General features: G+C 35.8%; 1 protein-coding gene across 1 annotated transcript in view; it reads left to right on the forward strand.

The window, feature by feature from the left end:
- USH2A (usherin) overlaps window positions 1–21,981 on the forward strand; it is a 798,713-nt gene that overhangs the window by 236,953 nt on the left and 539,779 nt on the right. The window contains exon 20 of the mRNA XM_016938662.4: window positions 9,837–10,067. Coding sequence (XP_016794151.3) covers window positions 9,837–10,067 — 231 coding nt within the window. The remainder of the gene's footprint in view (window positions 1–9,836; window positions 10,068–21,981) is intronic.

Raw genomic sequence — 21,981 nt, forward strand, 5'->3', positions numbered from 1 at the left:
TTTCATCCAGAGTATTGCACTGCTGCTTCTTTAGTTTCAATGCCTGTGACAAAGTCTGAGAACTGATTTGAGAGAGGTGTTCTCTCAGGAGCAGCTGCATCTCTCTCCATTGCAAAATCTTCAAGCAGTGTTATTAATGGCTTTGGAGTTGCTTCTGGGTGTATGAAGGTAATGAGTTGATGAACTGGGCCCTCTTAAAATCCTTGTTACACTTTTCTTTAGGATTCTCCTTTTAATCCGAGAAATTTGTGCATTTCCACCCATTGCAAATTGAGTTTAGTTTAAACGCTTCTTGTGAGAAATTACTTTTGGAGATCCATTCCTGAAGGGACAATGTGATATTTCCCTTGCCTGTCATAAATTGACCTCCATATTACAAGCTTAGAAGTGCCCATCTCGCATAAAGCAAGTAATTAGTGTGCATTAAATTTTCTTTCTGAATGCAAAGTAAAATGTATAGGCTGTTTGTTGCTGGGTTGAAAACACACATTGTTTTGCATTCGGGTACATAAGTCTTTTCCTTGTGAATAGGAGCCAGAGTGATTAAACAAGCACTCTTAATATGTTAATTTATAATTTTAATTACAACAATCTTGTATATATAGTCATTAGTGAATACTAATATAAATATTTTTCTACCTTTTTATTCATAATGCATAAACCAATCACCCAGTTACTTCTCTGAGGTTGCCTGTTTTTGTTTCATAATACAATCTTTGTTCTTAGTTATGAATGCATTTTGTTCATTTCTGTCTTCAATAATCCCTCATTAAGCTAGTCACTTTCTGCTCCATGCTAAAAAGGAAAAATTATCATGCAAATGTGGCATGCCATATTAAAAAGCACATTACCAAACACTTTTGTTGCTGTCCTTCAATTAGTTTCCCTTCTTTGAATTTAATTCCATTTGTTGTTAAACTACTGACTTGATGTATGGACTCATGAATCTGAGGCTGCTGCCAAGAAAGTGGGGAAAAAAAAATCAAAGCCTCTTCGAAGAGCTGCAGAGGCGAGCTGAAATGAATATGCTTCACCTTTGACAAGAACACTTGAACAGCATTGGAATCCTCTGATGATTCAACTTGGCTAATTATCCAATTATTTATTTCAAGAATAAAGGCACCATTTTACAATTAAGGAAGTGTAAAGTAGTCTGAGAAATTTGGTAATGACAGATGACTTAAGTAACTTCTAAGATAAACAGTATCTGTGCAAAACTTGTCCCACCAATTGTTTTCAGGCAGCAGTTGGTGTGTCTTAGCATCAGTGAAATCCTGAGTACACTGAAGGTTTTTTGTTTGTTTGTTTTGCTCTTTCAACAGAAATTATTTTACACTTGTAACCAACATGTCAAATTTCCATGGCTCTTAAGCAATGTTTAAGTTATATTTCTCTTGATTAAAAGCTTTTGGTTCAAAGCAATACTTTTTAATTGCCTAATGATATAAGTCAGTTCTTAGGAAAGAACCGCACATTTAGGAGTTCATTTGCAATATAACTGAAAAATTCATTGCATGGCAGTAAAACAATTTACTGTTAATTACAAGGAGAAGAATTTGCTGTAGCATGCTCACAGATTGCCATGAATCATGCAGCACTCCTAGAGATTTATAACAGATGTGTAAGTGGGATGAATTAGCAGGGTTTAATAACAGAGACACAAATCATGCAGACTTCAAGGAGCTTTAATTGATATACTAGAATGTGACGGGCATGAATCACTCAGCCATTCAACAGCACTGTAACATATGGTCAGCTCAATATGCCGCATCTTAAATCGGTTGGTGAGTCGTAGGTTGTCCCATATGGTGGAAGCAATATATTTTTCATGATTAAAAAAAATGCATCCATTTTTTAAAGAAATATGATTGCAAAGCATGTTTGTTATTGAACAGTCTTCTGAATGCCAAACTGCTTTTTTTAAATGCTTTTTTTTTTCTTTAACATGGCAGTTTCTCAAAATAAATAGGGGCTACTCCTTGTAATACCAGATCGCTGGAGGCATTATGAGAACCAAATCGGTGCTTGTTGGCACACTCGATCCACAGCAAGCCTATAGAAAAGCGCAGCTGATGATTGCTGTGATTGTCAGGGAAATCCTTCAGGCTGGGGCAAAACAAACAAATGAAAGGATGATGTCACTTTCAGAGAAGTTCAGGAATGCCCAGCTTTGTAAATTGAAGAAAATGAGTTGGATGAGAGATCCCTGCTTAGCAGGGTAAGAAAGTGGCTGTGATAAATAATACCATGACCCCTAAGGTAACAATTGGATGTAACATTTTATACTAACTTCTTAATTAAATGCTCAGTCCTTCAGGGGCATGTGAAAAGAAGCGCTGGCTGGTCATCACATAGACGGTAGCACCAATTCCAAGTAATTCTTGAAGAATTATTTCAGTATCTGCAAACAGGTACCCTGGTTGAAGACTGGTAACTGGTAGTGTGCAAACATGTTTTTATTGGAACTGGGATCTGGCAGCTTTTGGAAAAGCTTTTGCTGCATTAGTAAATCTGACAGACTTGAAAAAGGAATATTGCAGCCTTAGAACTGTGGCTGCCAGAATTTAATGTCAACAATTAAAATTTATTTTGATCCTTACCTAGTGTTTATTACTGTTTGTATACACCACAGACCTTACTAATACAGAGATGCACTATTAGATGGAATTACCATCTGTTCAGAGTGAAATGCTGGCATCTGTCTTAGATGCTAAAACTAAAATGATATTATTTCTAACAAAACAAAATTAACTGCTTTTTACTCACCAACTTTAATTTGTAGTGTGTAGTTGTATCCAAGGAAAAGGCTTGATTTTGAACTATGTGATGACCTCTGTGGCCAGGTCTATATTTAGATATGTGACTTTATCAGGGGCTCTACTGGCCTTTTTGGCATATGAAAATGGCATGTAGAAATCACACTTTCAATACACAATTATAGCTTCATAATATACTATGTATCCTATAAGTCATTAAAACAACACAACCAAGCTATGTAAAAATTGACTGAATCAGAGAGACCCTACTATGCAAAATATTTTGACAGATACGCCCTAAAAAACTGCAAGGAAAGAAATTAAATAGGCAAAAAATCATCTGAACAAAGTTGCTATAGGTCCCACAGTGACACCTTTAGGAAAATACAAACTGTATCTTTCTTCTCTGTTAGACTATTTTAAATTTTCTCCCACATTGACATATATAAAAAATTTACATTCAGTGCCCCCACCTTTTAATTTAAAGCCTAAGTATCCTATTAAAATAGGTCTTTAGCTTTTGGAAGTTAGAGAATTTGGAGGATCAAGGACAATGGTAGTTTCCATACTGATGTTAGATCAGTGACGCTACTTTCTGAGAAGCCAGACTTCTATTCTATATATCACAAAATAATAAATTGTGTCACACCAGCATTTAATGCATGTACACAGTGCATTAACTGTAACTGTAGTACATTTATTTGTGCTGGAGGAGACTTGAAAATGATGAAGAAATCGATACTTTGCTGTCAGAGAAGCAAGTGTTACGATGCATTTAAGTAGTTAATTGCATAAGCCCCATAAAAGCTTCAAGTTTGGGTAGCAAGGATGCCATAATTACAGTCCGAGCAACTACCTTTTATTAGTGGTGGACTTTAGGGAACGGTGGTTGCTGTCATCATTGCTGCTATATGTGCAGTTTAGAAATAATGGATCCTCTTCTCTCTTCATGTGTAGGATGGTAGTTTTGTGCAAATTATTGTGATCGCCAGAACAATAACTGGTTAAGGTAGTGTTTGTTCACCATGTTCACTGAACTTCTCTAAAAGCAGGGTTTTCTTTATGTCACAGAACACATAGACAAATCATATTTGTATGCCATGCTAAGGTAAAGGAACAAGGTGGCTGATAGCTGAAGGGGATAAACCAGAGGGGCTCCTGCTGGCTTCCCAGGAGCAAAGGGGATCAGGATGTCTGGTACCCATTCGTGGCTTATGAACTTAGAAGTACTCTGTTAAATTATTCAATCAAAGAATTTTGAAACTGGAAGAGGTCCTAGACATAATCAAGCCTGTCACTCTAACAATTGAAGTAACCGAAGAATAGAGAGACCTAATAATGGATTAACCAATGTTCCATAATCAGGGTCTTAAAGAGCCAATCTAGAGCCTACATTTTCTCCTTTCCAGATCTTCTAGTAATATCCTCTCCTGAAGGTGACTTGTCAACAAAGAAGAAAGTGGCAAAATATATTTTATTCTTTCTTCCCTGGTCAGATAATAGACAGTCAACAAGATGATGTTGAGTCATCCCTGAGAGTTTCGGAGGAAAACTTTTCCTCTTTAAGACACTGATTGGTGAGCAGCTGATTCTGCAGCAGTCTCTCTGCAACAGAGAAATCAGGGCTCATGACCTGGACTTCTTGTTTGCGTCCTGGTCCAGTGCCCTTTTGCAAGTGTTTTGGCCTAGCAGTGTTTGGCAAATTGTATTTCCTGGCATAGTTTTGCATTTCTGCGAAAAAGTCAAAATCATTTTCTATTGACAGGGTGCTTATTAAGAATGTCTTATGTAGTCTGCTCCCCACCCACCCCTGAAACATAGAAAAATTGTTTATTCTTAAATTCTTGTCGTCATCATAGAAAGCTGATGATGCTTTAACATATTGACACAGCCATACAGTCTTCATAGGCAAAAAATGAACAGATTCCTTAAAAACAAATGAACAGATTCCATTTTAAAGACCAGTACCTCAGAAAGAGCTTTGTTCAGCTTTTAGTTCTCATCCTACGGTGCTCAAAATGCTACACTACATAAATTTTGCAAGTCTAAATGTATTCATTTGGATATACTACTAATTATGTTATAAAGTAATAAATGCTGCATAAAGAATGCATATTATAACATTTTATAAAAGAATATCTATACATCGAATAGATAGACAAGAATTTAGCTTACCCCTAATAAAAAATACAAGTGCTATTTTAAAAGTACAAGAATTTTGTACTTTTATTCAAATAGACATTTTATTCTTAGAAATGATGGATAATGAACATTCATTTTAAACTTTGTATGTTATTCTTAGAAATAATGAATATGAAGATTCATTTTAAACTTTACATTTACAAGACAATTTTCTATGTAAATACAGATAGATTTTGAATATAGATGAATTGTATTCCTTAATCATACATAATTTGAAAGATTTGTTCTTGTAATGATAGCACCTTATATTTGTATAGAAACTTGTTTTGTAAAACATAAAGCAAATATGTATATTGTTGTAGAAGCAATTGTTGTCAATGTATGTCACTGAAAATGTATCCTCATGTTGCAGATGGGAAAGTGGAAGCAGATATAAGTGTTAAGGGATTTTTCTAAGATCACACAGATTTAGACATTAAAAAGTGAAATATAATTTTTAAAAGTCTACCAAATCCCTTTCATTATTCAGTGTTGTCTCTTAACGAACTGTTTTGTAAATTAACAAATCTTTAAAAGTCATATCTACTTTTACCTATAGTTCCTTTTCCTTGAAAATCTGATGAATAATTCATCATTACCCCAATCTCTTGGTGATTCTATGTGCATGTATGTGTGTGTGTTTAATGGTTCAGGAGTATCTATTTTTCTTCTTATTCTACTTGTGTGTATGTGAGACCAGTCTAGTTTAATTGATTGACAATTTCACTTAATTCCCCCTTCCAGCCTTAGAAGAACTCTGAAAAGAATAACTCAGTAGGATGTTCACCCTTTCAAACAGGCTTAGTTGACTCCTCCATGTGAAACTGTAAAACACACCTACTGGAATGTTTTTTGTTTTGTTTTTCTTTTAAGCAAGAGAATAAAAAATGTACTCTAGTTCTATTCATTCTCAGGAATTGACTTCTAAAGGACAGTCCCATTGCTAGGTGGAATAATTCCTCTGGGAATCAAGAAGTGCTCTACTACTTAAAGTTTAAATGGTAAACATTAACTTTAATGGACTCTCAAGAATTTCCCTATTGATTAGAATCACTTTGCCAAATTAAAAAAAAAAGTGTGCTCGAATTTTCAATAATTATTACACAAAAACGACGGAGTTGCCAGAATTCCTTTTGTTTAATTTTGTTTCCTATTACTCTTAATCTATATTCCTGTTTAAGACGTAATTTTTGGATTATGCTACTAATGGGGGAAGGAATCTGATTTCTGTGGTGGTGCTGAGCTTCAACATTATCTCCATTGAGTTGAGTGGTTGGAGTAAAGTAGAGATGTATCAACTTTCAAACAAATGGGACCTGGAGAAAGGCTGCTTTCAAACAGCAATGAAACTCTTCAGCTTTTAAGAAGTATAGGAGGCGTATTCATACTTCTTCTCAACATTTAGTTAGAATGGAAATCCTATCCTCAACACACCACATATGTATAATTTGTGATTCTCTGTCTACATCTTTGGTGTCCAGTATGGTAGTCATGAATCATATGTGGCTATTTAAATTCAAAATACAGTTAATTAAAATTAAGAAATTTGAAATTCAGTTTCTCATTCTCACTAGCTGCATTTCAAGTGCTCAATAGTCTTATTATAAGGCTAGTGGTTACCGTATTAAACACTACAGTCCTAGAGCATTTCCTTCATTGGAGAAAGTTCTATTGGACAGTAGTGGTAAAGTAGTTTTTGGCTATTGGATATTACTAGGCTAGTAGTTTATGAAACTAAAAAGTTCAGGTTTCTGTGTCCCAAAACCGTAGGGAATCTAGCAAATTTCAATTTAAACATTATGTAATTGGTTCTCCATTGCTTCCCTGAGCCCAGGACTAAAAAATCTTTGGCAGCTTTCCTTTCCCAGTTGAGATTATAGCCAAGAATGGCCTGCTAAAATCTTAATACAAATATGTAACTCTAAACTCTGAAGAGAGACTCTGGGTGAAGAAATTTCTGAATGGCTTAGCCTTTTATTTTGTTTTGGATTATTTTGAAGTGAGATCATAACTTGTAGAATGAAATCTTTGAGAACCTACCATTTAACTGATTTTTAGAAGAAAAAAATGCTAAGAGAAATTATGCATATAATTCACAGATTCATACATATATAAAAATAAAATATCACATGGGCTGCAGTGGCAGAAAATAACCAGAATTGTTAATTATCCTTCTAACTTGATGAACTTTTTGCTCAGTGCCTTTTCTTTTTTACTAAAAGTTAAAATAGAACCAAAATGAATTGTTTCTTTTTGAAAAGCTGGCCGAAGGTCTAAAAAGTAACAAATACTAATTGTTCTAAGCTGCTTTACGGTGAATTTCCTTTCATGGTTTAAGGGCTTCAATTCTTATATCCACATCATTTTGATTTATATTTATTGAAACAGGCAATGACTTTGCGTCTGTGTATGGCTGTGTTAACACAGGTGTAAATTAAAAGTCCACAGACGTAGTTTGGGCCCTTAATAAATAGGCTCGGTGATTATGACATTTGTTCCTTTCTCCACATTCACCTCTCAAATCCAGCAGACATACTTAAAGGGGGAATGAATCTCAGCTCACAAACTCCACTGTTTAAGGGGAAAAAAAAAAATCAAACCAAAACAAACCTTCATTTTCAATAAATCAGCTGTTAATCTGAATGAGTAAGTTGTAGGGAAAACCTTAATCTCCGTGACTCCTAGGGTTTCCCAGGAACCTTCAAAGAATTGCCAGTGTCCCACCACCTGAAAGGATGACAAGGTCCCAATGTATGCAAGGGCATGAGGCCACTACTGCTCCAAGGCTAAGCCCACTGCTGGTGGTGGGGTCACTTCAGGGCCAGGGTGCTCTCTAGGACCAAGAGGCTGACCAAAGTTAGTTGCCTGGACTGTTGTGTGTAAACTGCTGAACTCACAGGCTTGTTATTTTGTGCTGATGCTCTGTTTAACATTCAGAGTGTTATTGCTTGTTTGCTTTCATTTAGATCAGTTTTTAAGCTTTAAAAATAGAAAATTGCGTATAAAAGGAGCTTTTTGACCAAAGAAGATATACAGATGGCAAATACACATATGAAAAATGTTCTATATCATATGTCATAAAGGGAAAAGCAAATTAAAATAAGATACCACTACACACCCATTAGAATGGCCAAAATCTGGAACACTGACAACACCAAATGCTGATGAGGCTGTACAGTAGAAGGAATGCTCATTCATTGCCAGTGGGAATGCAAAATGGTACAGCCACTTTGGAAGACAGTTTGGCAGTGTCTTGAAAACCAAACATGCTCTTACCATATGATACAGCAATTGCACTTCTTGGTATTTACTCAACGGAGTTAAAAACACAAAACCCTGATATATAATTAGATGTACACATATATATGCACATCATAGCAGCTTTATTCACAATTGCCAAAACTTGGAAACAACCAGGATATTCATCAGTAGATAAATGAATAAATAAACTGTGATAAACTATGCCACATCCAGACAAGGGAATGTTATTTAGCATTAAATGAGCTAGCAAATGATGAAAAGACATGAAGGAAACTTAAATGCATATTACTCAGTGAAAGAAGTCAGTCTACAAAGGCTACATGCTGTATGATTCCAACTATATGACATTCTGGAAAAGGCAAAACTATGGAGATGAGTAGTTACCTGGGGTGTGGGGGGAAGGAGAGATGAATAGGCAGGGCACAGAGGATGTTTTGGGTAGGGAAAATTTTCTGTGTAATAGCATAATGATGGATTCATGCCATCATACATTTGTCCAAACCCAGAGAATGTAAACACCACGTGTGAGCCCCAGTGGAAACTATGTACTTTGAATGAAAATGATGTGTCAATGCAGATTTATCTACTGTAGCAAATGAACCATTTGGGTGCCGGATGTTGATATTGGAAGAGACTGTGCATGGGTGGGGAGATATGGTAGAACTCTGTACCTTCTTCTCAATTTTTCTATGAACATAAAACTTCTCTTAAAAATTAAGTCTACTGGGTGTAGTGGCACCTGTCTGTAGTCCCAGCTACTTGGGAGGCTGAGACAGGAAGATTGCTTGAGCCCAGGAGTTCCAGGCTGTAGTGAGCTATCATTATGCCTGTGCATAGCCACTGCACTCCAGCCTGGGCAACAATGTGAGACTCCAGCTCTAAAAAAGAGAAAAAAAAAAAGTTTACCCTGACACATTGCCTATGGTGTAGCCGTGCTCCACAGGAGCAATCAAAAATAAAAATAATAAAAGTCTTTTTAAAAATGACTTTCTGACGTATTTTTACACAAGCACAAAGTTTTGGCAAACTCGTGTTAATATTCCTGCATTACCCATTGGTTGGCATGGATTATGCTTGGCCCATGTAAATTACAGCACGGAGTTGATGCCACTTTAAGGCAAGGGGCTCTGCCCTATGGGTTTAGTGCTAGTCGTTGGCTGTAGGTTTCACTGCGGGATCCTGTGGCTCCTGGGTGAGTCAGCTCTTACTCAGCCAAGGGAAGTTCTACACAGAAGGGGGCAGCCATGAGCCATCAGAAACCAACGGGCACAGAAACTGGGCCACTGGGGTACCTGCTTGGTAGAGGGACTGTGGTTGGGGCACCACCCAGAGTACAGCAGCTACTATAATATATAAGATCTATTATTTAGCTAAAAAGAATAGAGAAGTTATCTTCAAGAAAAAATTTAATTTGAAAGTTTGTGTGTAGTATGTTGGCCATTTAAATTTTGTTTCACTGCATTTAAGATAAACTCTGTATTGTGTTTTCAGTTCCTAGAACCATACAGATACTTGAAACCACAACTGATTTGATTTGAAGTGTGATATATACAAATACATATATACATATATGTGAATATGTGTGTCTAGAGACAGAAACCAAATTCTTGAATGTAACAGGTGTTTTCTAATATTTAGCACCAGCACAACTGAGGCCACCTCTGGTTAAAGGAATCAACAGCACAACAATCCATCTTAGGTGGTTTCCACCTGAAGAACTGAATGGACCCTCTCCTATATATCAGCTGGAAAGGAGAGAGTCATCTCTACCAGCTCTGATGACCACGATGATGAAAGGAATCCGTTTCATAGGAAATGGGTATTGTAAATTTCCCAGCTCCACTCACCCAGTCAATACAGACTTTACTGGTAAGTGTGTTTGACATTGCTTTATTTAGGAGACACGAAGCTCCAAAATGTTTTCTATTATTTTCATATCCCTTTACAATGAATTTTTATTATACCTACTTAGAGAAATACTAATTCAGCCCTTTGATAGCTTTTGCCTGATTGTTTCAGCATGTCCATCTTTTTAGAATTCTGGGGGAAAAAGTCAGGTAAGTGAAGGAAAGGAAAAATAAAAGATGAAGATGAAGAAGCAGCCTTATTGGATCAAAGTATGTGCTTTGTATTTGTCTTTTTGTGAAGTATGTGCCAGGACTTGTTTCTTGAAATATTATTCACTGTGTTCTCTGAGCAAATGAGTTTGCAAAATGCCCTCATGCTATTGGAGATTCTCAGTATGCACCCCGTTACTGAAACTCCAAAAAGCATTGTAAGAAAGCTATTCAACTTTGCTTAGCTAATCATGCCTAACAGATATTTGATGTAATGTTTTCTTTTTCTTTCTCTTGCTGTTTCCTTCTTCTTTTTTTCACTGTGACAACTTAATATCTCATGTTCTATGAAGAACATTGTGGGGAAAACTAATCCCAGGGATAAGATAACTTCTCTAAGCCAGGACTATGGTAAAGCAAGTGAGGCTCTTGTTTCGGTCACAAAATTTAAAGACACTAAAAAACTCAGTGTTAATGTAAATTTTAATGCAATATTTTTAAAAATGAAAATCAATGTGAAAGCACTATAAAAATATTATCAAAAGCTTAAATAAAGACAGATTGAACTCTGTACCAGCACAATCCTGCCTCACTGGCCTTACCCTCCTCCTGGCCTTACTAGTACCGCGATATTTTGGAAGTCCCATGACCTCTGTGACTTACAGCTTCTAATAGCATGATTTCAGTATATCTGTAAAAAAACTCTATTTATGGTACATCATTTTTCCAATTTTTAAAAAAATTTACAAAGTATAAGATATATATTATTCTGTAAACTCATAAAGATGTTCATTTAATCATCCATGAGAAAGTCATTTTGGAGCAAATAGCTAGTCTTTAAAATATTGCATATGTGAAGACAATGAAATGGAATTCGAGCTATAAAAATTTGTATTGTTTTATTTTTACTTAAAATAGTAAATAGTTTGCTTTTCATTGAGACTGGCTGCTGATGCACCTTGGTAATGAATCATGATTATATTCTAACTGAGATATATTGAGATTAATGCATGATTAACTACTCTCCCAGTACATCAAAATCATTGCAGAGTATTAGAAATTGAACCATTGAGCTAAAAATGCTCAACTTCTGCTTTATATTCTTAAAATGGCAAAAAAGAAAAGAAAAAAAAGGTAAGGAAAAGGAATACATGAATAATAGTAAAACTCTTTTCTCAAATGAAAATGGAAACTACCTCCCTGGTCCAATATTTGGCTTGAGATGTGTTTCTTCCAAGAAATAGCATCCGTTTCCATTCAGCTGGGCATAGCTGCTGCAAGGATGTCAGCTTGGATTTGCAGGCTAGCTAGCAGACAGATTTTTGATGGGATCACCTACTGTTGTTGCAGTGAAAGATAGAGTGGCCCGTCCACCGTTAATAAATTTAGTCATCCTCGCTATCTCCCTTGCCGGCCTTATACTCTGAGGTGCAAGGGCTAGGGGCAGATGCAGTGTCTGGGAAGTTTTCCAAATTCCTCTTTAAAAAAGTTAGGCTGTAAACACTGGCCTCACTAAGCAGGATCCTTCTGTCTATAACAAAGCCTCCAGCTGCCCAGAAAATGTGCTTGGAGTACACACCATTTGAAGGACAAGGCAGGGAGATCACAATTTTGGCTTGAACTACTCCCTGGAGCTTTGGTGATTCCTGGAGAATGAGAAGTTCTTCTGTGTTCAGGCACGTTCTGGGACATTGCTGATGCCCTTTTTAATGGTAGCTTGGCTTTACTTTTAAGACCCCTTTAACTTTTAATATAACCATGTATATACTAAGTTATTGGTTTGATCCTTTGGTTGACTTGCCAGGTTTGGTTGAATGATTTTATTGAGTTGTACCGAAGCCTAACTAAATGTACCCAATTAATGAGCTAGGACAGGTTTTCAAAACCAACTCAATAACTTTCTGTAAACTTGCATCTTTCCTAAATAGAGAGGTAAGCATATAATTAGCATCTTACATTATTCTTACTGATATATTATCCTATTCAATCCCTCTGCAACCCTATAAAGTAGCTCTTTTTACCCTCGTAGTACAGGAGGAAAAGAGGCTCCAATGAGTGACTTGCCCATTGTGCCACAGCTATTGAATTTCAGGGTGGAAACGTGAATTGGAGCCTTCCGAATTTAAAGGCAAGGTCTCTGCTACAGGGTGGAAAGGAACTTTTGTAGACTGTTCTTTGGAAGTGATAGAATAGGAAGTATACAAAAGTAAGAAAGAGGGATAGGAGGTGAAATAATTATCACCCAAATATTCCTTATCTGACACTGCTAAACTTTTTGGATTTGTCTTTCAGTTAGTTTCAGCTCACAAACAGCAAGTAGTGTTGGCATTATTTATTCATTTATTTGTATCCCCAAAGACATGTAGGCATCAGTTTTTTTTTAATAGCAATTAAACCCAGAGTGTTACTAGAAGCTAGATGTTTAAAATATAAATAACATTATGTGAAATGGGCTGAAGTGCTATGCGTTAAAACAGTGCTTTCAACTCACATTCCTTTATATTTCATTCAGTTTTTATATTCTGAGACAAATTTAATGAGCAAATCCTTGAAATCTCTAATATGATGAATTACATTTTAAAAGTTAATAACCTTAAGATAAACTAAGATGTCCTTTGTTTTGAATTATTCAATTCAAAATCTCAAACTTCAACTAAAATGACTTCTGAATAGAAATATCAATTAGTACTCAAAGACAAATATAAGGTTGATGTACATAATTATACATATTTTATATATGAAAAGATAAGTTAGATTGTACCCATCAATGACAGGAATTATAAACGCATTCATAACACATTTCATGGCCATGAACATTACGTTGCAAGTCTCAGTAAGAAATATTTCATTATTGTAGTACAAGAAAGGGATCTCTTACACAACTTATGCCTCTTTCATATTTGCTTTAAATATTTTTATCTTACACAATAGAAAAAGAATAATTCAAGCATATGAATATATGTCCTAAAATGTTGTTTAATATTGTAAATTATCAAGCTTAATACTGTAAATAAACCCTGTCAATATCTACCTTTGGGCACAGTAAAGAACCAGATAAAGCTATTTTGAGACCTATTTTTGCTTCCTTTTCTTTTCTGATACAAGTGTTCTTTTAAAAATCTAATCTCCAGGAAGAATGTATTATCAGTCGTTTACATCATAGTTTAAATTTAAAATAATTAACTCTCTGTATATTATTATGAGGACTTCGAAGAAGATTAACTGATAAATTACTTTCAAATCCAGGCCCCATTATTTATTAGCTAAATGTAATTAGACAACCCATTTAATCTTTTTTTGTGCTTCTGTTTCCTTTTCTTTAAAATTAACATAATTCCACTGACAATATTGGTATCTAGCAGGTAGGTGAGGATTTAAAGTAGATAGCCCACCTAATGAACTTTGCACAGTGCCTACCACACAGATTATTTAGTACTCATTAAACATTAGCTATTAGTTATTATTCATTTAACAAATATTTATTAAGTGCCTACTATGAGACAGGAGCTTTCCTAAGTGAGAGTATTCTGCAGTTATAAAATCAGCATTCTATTAATTTATTTGCTGTTACACATGCAAAATATGTTTGCTCAAATGTTATATCTAGGGCATGAGTAATATGCAATATTCCATATTAAAATGTGATACTTAATTTTGCTATTGAAAATAGTAAAATTAATTGACTTAGTGGTGAGGACTTGGGCAAACTACTTTTCTGAGTGTCTAATCTTGCTCATCTATTAAATTGAGGATTTTGTTGCATGATCAATGTTCTAACCTCTAAAATTCCAATTCTGTGGACATAGAATGTTTAGGAGGCCCCACAATCCAAAATACAGGCTGTAATCATGGCATCTGTGAGTTAAAAAAACACCTAGAGTTTAAAATAAATTGTTTTCTATAATATCTTGTTTATTAATACAATTTAAGATTGATACAAATTTACTGCTTTTCTCTAATAATTTAAGAAACTTAGTGATATGGGCAGAGTTCAACATAAAATAGATATTCAATTATTGGGTCACATCAGATGTTATAAAAAAAGCAGAAAATTAAAATAGTTTCGTGATCTTGTAATTGGGCAATGATATAAACAATCATGGTGAAACAGTCCCCCAGTTACATGGGGTTAAAAATACTTTCTTCTTCCAACACTCAAATAGCAAATAGATCCTCCCCTCCCATATGCAACTAGAAGGGGATATCATTGTGCCTTTGGAGAGGAAAAAATCATGTTCATTTTTTTCAGGAATGCAGAGTAAATCTACTTGATTTATACAAAGAATTTAGTTCTTTCCTTGTAATGCTAGTAATCCAAGTGGAACCTGGTAAAAACAGCAAGTAAAATACTGCTCAGATTGGCATTCCAAAGGTGACCCTCTTTCTCCTTGTCACTTATTTTTTCCTATTAGCGAAAACAGGTCCATGATCATTTGGGGGAAGGTTTGACTATTGTAGTATCCAGATGCCAATCATACCAGCCTTTTAAACTGCCTTTACTGGTGACCCTGCCCAGAAATCAGGAACTGCCTTTGGGGAGATCTTTGTAGCAAACCACTGGGGAGATGAGCACACACATGCACCTGGATATAATTCCCTTTTATTTGTCTTCACGAGAAATGTGATTACTGATGTTGAATATCTTACAGATGAGAACTCTATACAGTTTCTTCATAATAATGATGTTCAAGGACACTAAATGATTGTCATACATTTTTGTATCATAGTACTCACCTTCCCAGAAATGGTTGAACTAAAATGCTTTAGAATACGAAATGAAATTAATTACCAAGGGATGAAAAAAGAAATGCAACCACCAAAAATCAATATGTTTAAGAGCATATTCTTTATTTCTTTTACTCTATAATATTTATGCCTTATTGTTATTAGTTTTCTTATTTTTAGTGAATTGGGACATTTAAGCACTTCATTAAAAGAAAGCTGATTATAAGCAGTTATAGTGAAGGTGCAAGTAGGGCAAACTTCTTCAGATAGACTAATTAGTAAAAGCATATTAATTCTGACCTTCAACATCCTTGGTGTCCCACTATTTGTTTTCCTTGGAGTGGGAGCAAGTATTTTGCCAGAAAGCGCTTGAAAAAAATAAAAACCAAAACAACTAAACAAAACCCCAGTTCTTTTCAAGACAGGTTTAAATCACAAATTTTACCTAACCTTTGATGTTAGATTTCAGCCCTAGTTATTGAAAAACAAATATAATAATCTACTATGTGTCCTAGAAGTTTAATGAACAGGCAGTAATTATACTAAAAAAGTAAAGGAAAGAGTAAGAACATGGTATGTGGCAGCAGAGTAAAGGAGAAATAATTCTCAGGCAGTGACAAAACTGCTGTGTTTTCTGATTATGAAACAATCAGAAGAGATGAGAATGGTTGAGTTAATCAGTTTGGACTGAGGACAAGGATCAAAATGCATATCTTCTTAGAATAACAGAAGTCACACTGACCCATGATAACTAGAGATATGGAGATGTAAACGTCAAGACTGTTTATTTTTTATTATATTTAGTAGAGAGGTATAGGTAAGTTCTCAGGAAATGCCTTCAGATGGCATTGATGGCACTGGGAGATGGGAGAGGACCTTTATTTCCCCATTCATCAAATACATCATAAGGCCAATTTAAGAATGCATGTGTTTTAACCCTTGCCTTTTAAAAGTGACTTATTTTGAAGTACATTCCTATAAGTCTCCCTTTTTTTTTTAAATACTAATGTTAGTTAACTGGTAAGCTGAGCCAACACTGAAAACAAACTGTTTTTGTTAGCTGTTAGCAGTATTTTAGTTAACTTAAAGCATCTTTTTTTGTCCATCACTGTTAAATTTTTTCAAAATGCATTGTCACCTGATATATAAACCACACATGTATTCCTATATACTCATGCCACATGCATAAACATATGTTTTCCACAAGGTCTCTGGGTTTTCCGCAACCACTCAATGGGTTCTCCTTGCCCACTGCCTAGACAGAGCCAATTTATCAAGACAGGGGAATTGCAATAGAGAAAGAGTTTAATTCACATAGAGCCTGCTGTATGGGAGACTTGAGTTTTATTATTACTCAAATCAGTCTCTTGGAGAGTTTGGGGATCAGAGTTTTTAAGAGTAATTTGGCTGGTAAGGGGTTGGGAAGTGGGAGTGCTGATTGGTTGGGTCGGACATGAAATCCTAGGGAGTCAAAGCTGTCCTCTTGTGGTGAGTCAGTTCCTGGGTGAGGACCACAAGATCAGACGAGCCAGTTTATCAATCTGGGTGGTGATAGCTGATTCATGAGTTAAGGGACTGCAAAATATCTCAAGCACTGATCTTAAATTTTCCAACAGTGATATCCCCAGGAGCAATTTGGGGAGGTTCAGAATCTTGCAGCTGGAGGCTGCATGGCTTCTAAACCATCATTCCTAATCTTGTAGCAAATTTGTTAGTCATACAAAGGCAGACAGGTCCCCAGGCAAGAAGGGGGTCTATTTAGGGAAAAGACTGTTACCATCTTTGTTTCAAAACTAAATTGTAAACTAAATTTTTTCCCAAGGTTAGGTCAACCTTTGCCCAGCAGTGAACAAGGACATATTAGAGTTTATAAGTAAGATAGAGTTATTTAGGCCAGGTCTCTTTCACTGTCATAATTTTCTTAGTTATAATTTTTACAAAGTCATTTTCATTTCTATATAGTCTCAAATATACCTGCTCAAATTGTCCAGTGTCTTTTCTGCCAGTATGTTGGCATTTTGGAATCTTTTCAAAGACTTCATTGTTTAAAAAAAATGCTGTTGCTTAATGATATTTTGTATCAATATAACACAGATTAATTTTAATTTCCCCTTCATTCAGCTTAAATGGGTTGGAAAGGGAACTTTGAGCAGAAAAAGAATCATAATTGGTCAGCAATGGTAGTGAAACTAGCACCTTTGAAGATGATTGATTTTTGATTTAGTAAGATGAATTATTTTGTGTATGTTTTCTTGAAAAAAATTAGTTAAAACATTTAAAAATGTATAGTTATAGTTATTTTATACCAGTTACAGCACTCTTGAACTGTATAGATTAAGTTCCTTTCTATTCAGATAGAGAGGAATCTGGGAACATCATTGTCAAAATGCCATCTCTTTCAAAACTTGGTTCCAGTGCTCTAAAGAAATGTTTTAGAAGATTATGCACTAATGTTACTGGCGGCAAATTCATATGGATCTGTAGCCACCTCAATTTTTGCATTCTCAGAAGAAAGAATTTGATTGAGGGGACATAAGGCATATTAAGAGACCAAGACAAATTTTAGAGCAGGAGTGAAAATTTATTTAAAAATTTTAGAGCAGGAATGAAAGGAAATAAAGTATACTTGGAAGAGGGCCAAGTGGGTGACTTGAGACATGATTTGACCTTTGACTTGGGGTTTTATATAATGGCATGCTTCCGAGGTCTTGCGTCCCTTCTCCCCTGATTCTTCCCTTGGGGTGGGCTGTCCACATGTACAGTAGTCTGCCAGCAATTGGGAGAAGTTGAATGTCCAGTGTGTTTACTGAAGTTATAGGCATGCTCACTTAAGGCATGTTTCCTTACCAGTTAAGTGTTCCCAGAAGGTCATATAACAGTTAAGCGCCACCATTTTGCCTCTTAGTGCGCATGCTTGAGCCCACTCACCCAACTCCTGAGATCTCATTGGGAAGCTGCTGATCACCCGTCTCAGGTGTTTCTATCTATAGGGAGACTGCCTTTCCCTGGCACTGGCTGTGACTGATTCTTATTATTTTAGAGAGATAGTGTAACAATTATCACCTGACGGTTGCCTGACATTTCTGATGGGGCGTTGTGGGGGGCGGTGCTTCTCTTACCCTGCCCATAGTCTAACTGCCAACTGTAACACTAACAGTTTCATTGAAGTGGGGGAAATGTTAAGTAATAATATGCAAACCATATTTAAGGTATATATATATAAGGAGGCTCACAAACATAGCCATAGGCTGTTTGTTTGGAGCTTTGAAAAGGGAGGCTCAGTTCCTTGACTGATGAGCAGTTTCCATTTGGAAATTCTTTGACTTTAGTGCAACTTCAAAATAAAGGCATGAGACAGAAGGAGAGAGGAAGAAACCCTCAAGCCATCTAAAGTCATCTCTGGCAATGGTGGCCATATCATTTTCACAAAAAAAGGGCATCCTTGGGGAATATCATAAAGGAAGAATAAGGACTTAAGGGAAATGTGTGGGAATGATTGAATGATCCTCCCTCCAGCAGAAAATTAAAAATCAATGTAGATGCATTTTTCTCAGCTTCTTCCCTTCATTTTTTTCCTCTCCTGAAACCTGTTCCTCCTTCCGTGTGTACCATCTACAGTGAATATCACTATTGCCTTAGGCAGAAACCTTGGAACTCTCCTTGAACTGGCACTTGAACTATTCACTCCTTTCCTCCCATTCTATTAATGATTCCTCCTCTGGCCATTCTTCCTCGGATACATCTCTTGGAACTACCTGCTGGTCCTACAGCTACTGCCTAGTCCAGACCTATGTTATGGGCTTCTCTGCCAACAGTTTCAATCTTCTCCAGGCTGTTCTTCAAACTAATTATTTTTATTGGCATTCTCTTGTGTAAAACCTTTTAATGGTTTCCCAGCGAGAGATGCCCTTCACAAACCCTTTTCTGCGTACCTGCTTTCTACCCATATACCTCCTCATCTCTCCCACCACGGACTGGTATACTCTCTAGCTCTAGACCATTTTTTAGTCCCAGTGCTTGAATATAGCACACTCTCTCAGATGCCCATCTCTTTGAACATATTGATACCTTTGCCTGGTATGCCCTCATCTATTTGCAAGTACTTCGCTTTCCTTTCACCTGGCTAATTGCTACTCATCATGAAAGGGTTAGCTTAGCTGTTCCCCTAAATAAACTTCCAGCAACCCCAGCCTCCTCCCATGCCAAATCTGGGCTGAGGACCTCTCTTATGTACTACTATAGAAACCAACAATTACTCTATTTCAGCTCTTACCGCACTCTATTAAAACAGGTTGTTCAGGGAGCTAAGCTATGAGGACGCAAAGGCATAACGATGATACAATGGACTTTGGGGATTCAGGGGAAAGTGTGGGATGGGGTGAGGGATAAAAAAACTACACATTGGGTACAGTGTACACTGTTCAGGTGATGTGTGTACCAAAATCTCAGAAATCAACACTAAAGAACGTATTCATATAACCAAATACTGCCTGTTCCCAAAAACACCTATTGAAAAAAAAAAAAAACTGGTTGTTTGCTTATCTATGTTTCATGTAGACTGAAATTATGACTATCTTTTTCATGCTTATCACATTTGTGTCTTGCACGGCATAAGACATTTACCAGATACTCAATAAATATTTATTAACTAAATGAGTGATAGAAAAGAGGGAAATCCAAAAGATGGATCACTTAGCTATAAGAATTATTTAATGGCAAAATTCATTATGCTTTTGAATATAGTTCACATTTTTAAATCCACGTTTTTGAAAGTATTGATGGTTTAGAGTGATAACTCAATTTGTTTAGTCTCTATTGGCCTTAGATGTGTAATAAAGTACATTTTAAACTGTATAGTACCAGAGACAAAAAGAAATTTCTTGTTAATGGTCCTCAGTTGCTGGCAAAGTTACTTGTACACCAGTTGTTATAGCTAGAATGTTATATCAGAAATTGTTTTCTGCCCCACCATAGCTATCACATTGTGTTGCTGAAAACTAGGTGGTTGCACATCTCTTAGATACATGATCTCCTTAGGCTTATTAAATTTTGAGGTTAATGAATATTTTGACACTTTTACTTATACATATCATTAGGGCTTATTGCAATAGGTTTAAGATGACAGTCATAATAAACATATACAGTACAATAAAAAGCACTTTTAATCTTGAAAGTGCTTTATAAACAACAGTGATCAATGCTATGGATGGATTAACAGCATCATGCTGATTGAATTCTATTTCAAGGGCAATGGAGGTATTGATGTTGGCAATCTAGTTCAGAAAGTGGCAATGGCTGTAGTAAACGGTGCAGGTTCTGGAGTCAGACTCCCCAAGTTTCAAATCTAGCTCCCCAACATGCTGGCGTGCGACTTTGCACAAGTCATTCCCCCAGTGTGAAACTCAGTTTCTTCATCTGTTAAATGGCATATTGTAAGGTTTCAATGCAATCACTGTAAAGGATTAGTACACAGTATCTTAGTATTGTGTACGCATTTGTGACCAGCATTCTGTAATTCTGGACTTCAATTATGTGCCTTTCCATTGCATACATATATTTTATGTCCCTAAGTCACATAAATCTTGTCGATACTTCTTTATGACCTCTCTCTACTACATGGTACTCTGATCATTCACTTTATTTTACTCATTCTGTGAACCTGTGACCTCTGTTTTTTGTTGTCATTGTTACCTTTCTCCTTCCACTAGAAGCATACATGTTCTGCATCTCATTTCTCCACATCTGTTTAAACAGCCAACTTTAAATGTTATGTGTGCTTATAAACCTAACTCTATTATTCCCCCTGTCTTCATAATCAGTCTTCTCAAAAACTAAGACTCTCTATGTGTCATTTTCTCATGGATCAATTACTCCTCAATCTACTGTCATTTGGATTCTTTTCTTCCACTTCTTCATTGTAAATACTTTCTTCTAGATTATCAATAGTTTTCAAGTCAGTGAACTTTCCTTAATCCTCACCCTATGTGCCAATAAATAATATTGGTGCCATTTTTTCCTTTTAAAAAATAAGAAGAAATTAAATATTTCTCACTAGGTTTCTCCTTCTATTTTCCCTAAACTGTGTTTCAAGCTTTGATATTGCTTTCTACATCCACCTTTAAATGGAAGAGTTCAATCATTCATTCGGTTCGTATGCAGTTTTTCCTTATTTCACTCCACTAGCTGATGTTATGATTGCTGTTGTAAAAAGGATACTGAGCAACACAAGAATGATTCCTAACCTTAGGGAGCTTAAAGTCTTGCAGTGAAATCATGCATCAAACATGTAATTAAGTAATTACAAGTGACTTCTGTCTCCAGCTATGAAGCATATCAAAAAATCCTCCTGCTGAGAAAAGAAATAGAAGCTGGAAAAAATTTCTTAAAAATATGGTTAAAGACATAAGTGAGTAACAAGGGCTTCTAGGACTTGTGGGATCAAGATCCCAGATATAAGAAAAGCCATGTAGGTGAGCCTTTTAAATTATCTTTGTTTTTCCTTCTGTTTTGTTTGTTAATTCCTCTATTGCAGAGCCTTAGGGGAAAAAAAAAAAAAAAAGACAGGCAAAAAATTAGATTCTGGGTGGGGTCCTGGTATACATGCTAGGTTTTCAATTGAAATCCTAGAAGAGCAAATCATTAATAGGCTCTTCTTCCTCAGATAAAGCCTCAATTATTCTTAACTACCAATTATACTAATGAGATAAAAGTTATTTTTTTACCAAAAATATTTAGATATTTGCTGAAAGATCACATCAACCAGAGTCCCAGAGTGTGCAATTTTTTCCTATACAATGTCGGGTATTCAACCAAATATTAACAGGCATACCAGAAAATAGGGCCAAATAACCAAAAGATAAGATAAATAAAATAAAAAATAAAAACATATCCTCAAGTAATTCAGATATATGGAAATATGTATTTGCATACACACATAGGCATATACACACATATACATGTAGATATATATGCATATATCCAGACACAGACTTTAAAATAAC

Source organism: Pan troglodytes, chromosome 1 (assembly GCF_028858775.2).
Source record: "Pan troglodytes isolate AG18354 chromosome 1, NHGRI_mPanTro3-v2.0_pri, whole genome shotgun sequence".
NCBI classification, from domain to species: domain Eukaryota; kingdom Metazoa; phylum Chordata; class Mammalia; order Primates; family Hominidae; genus Pan; species Pan troglodytes.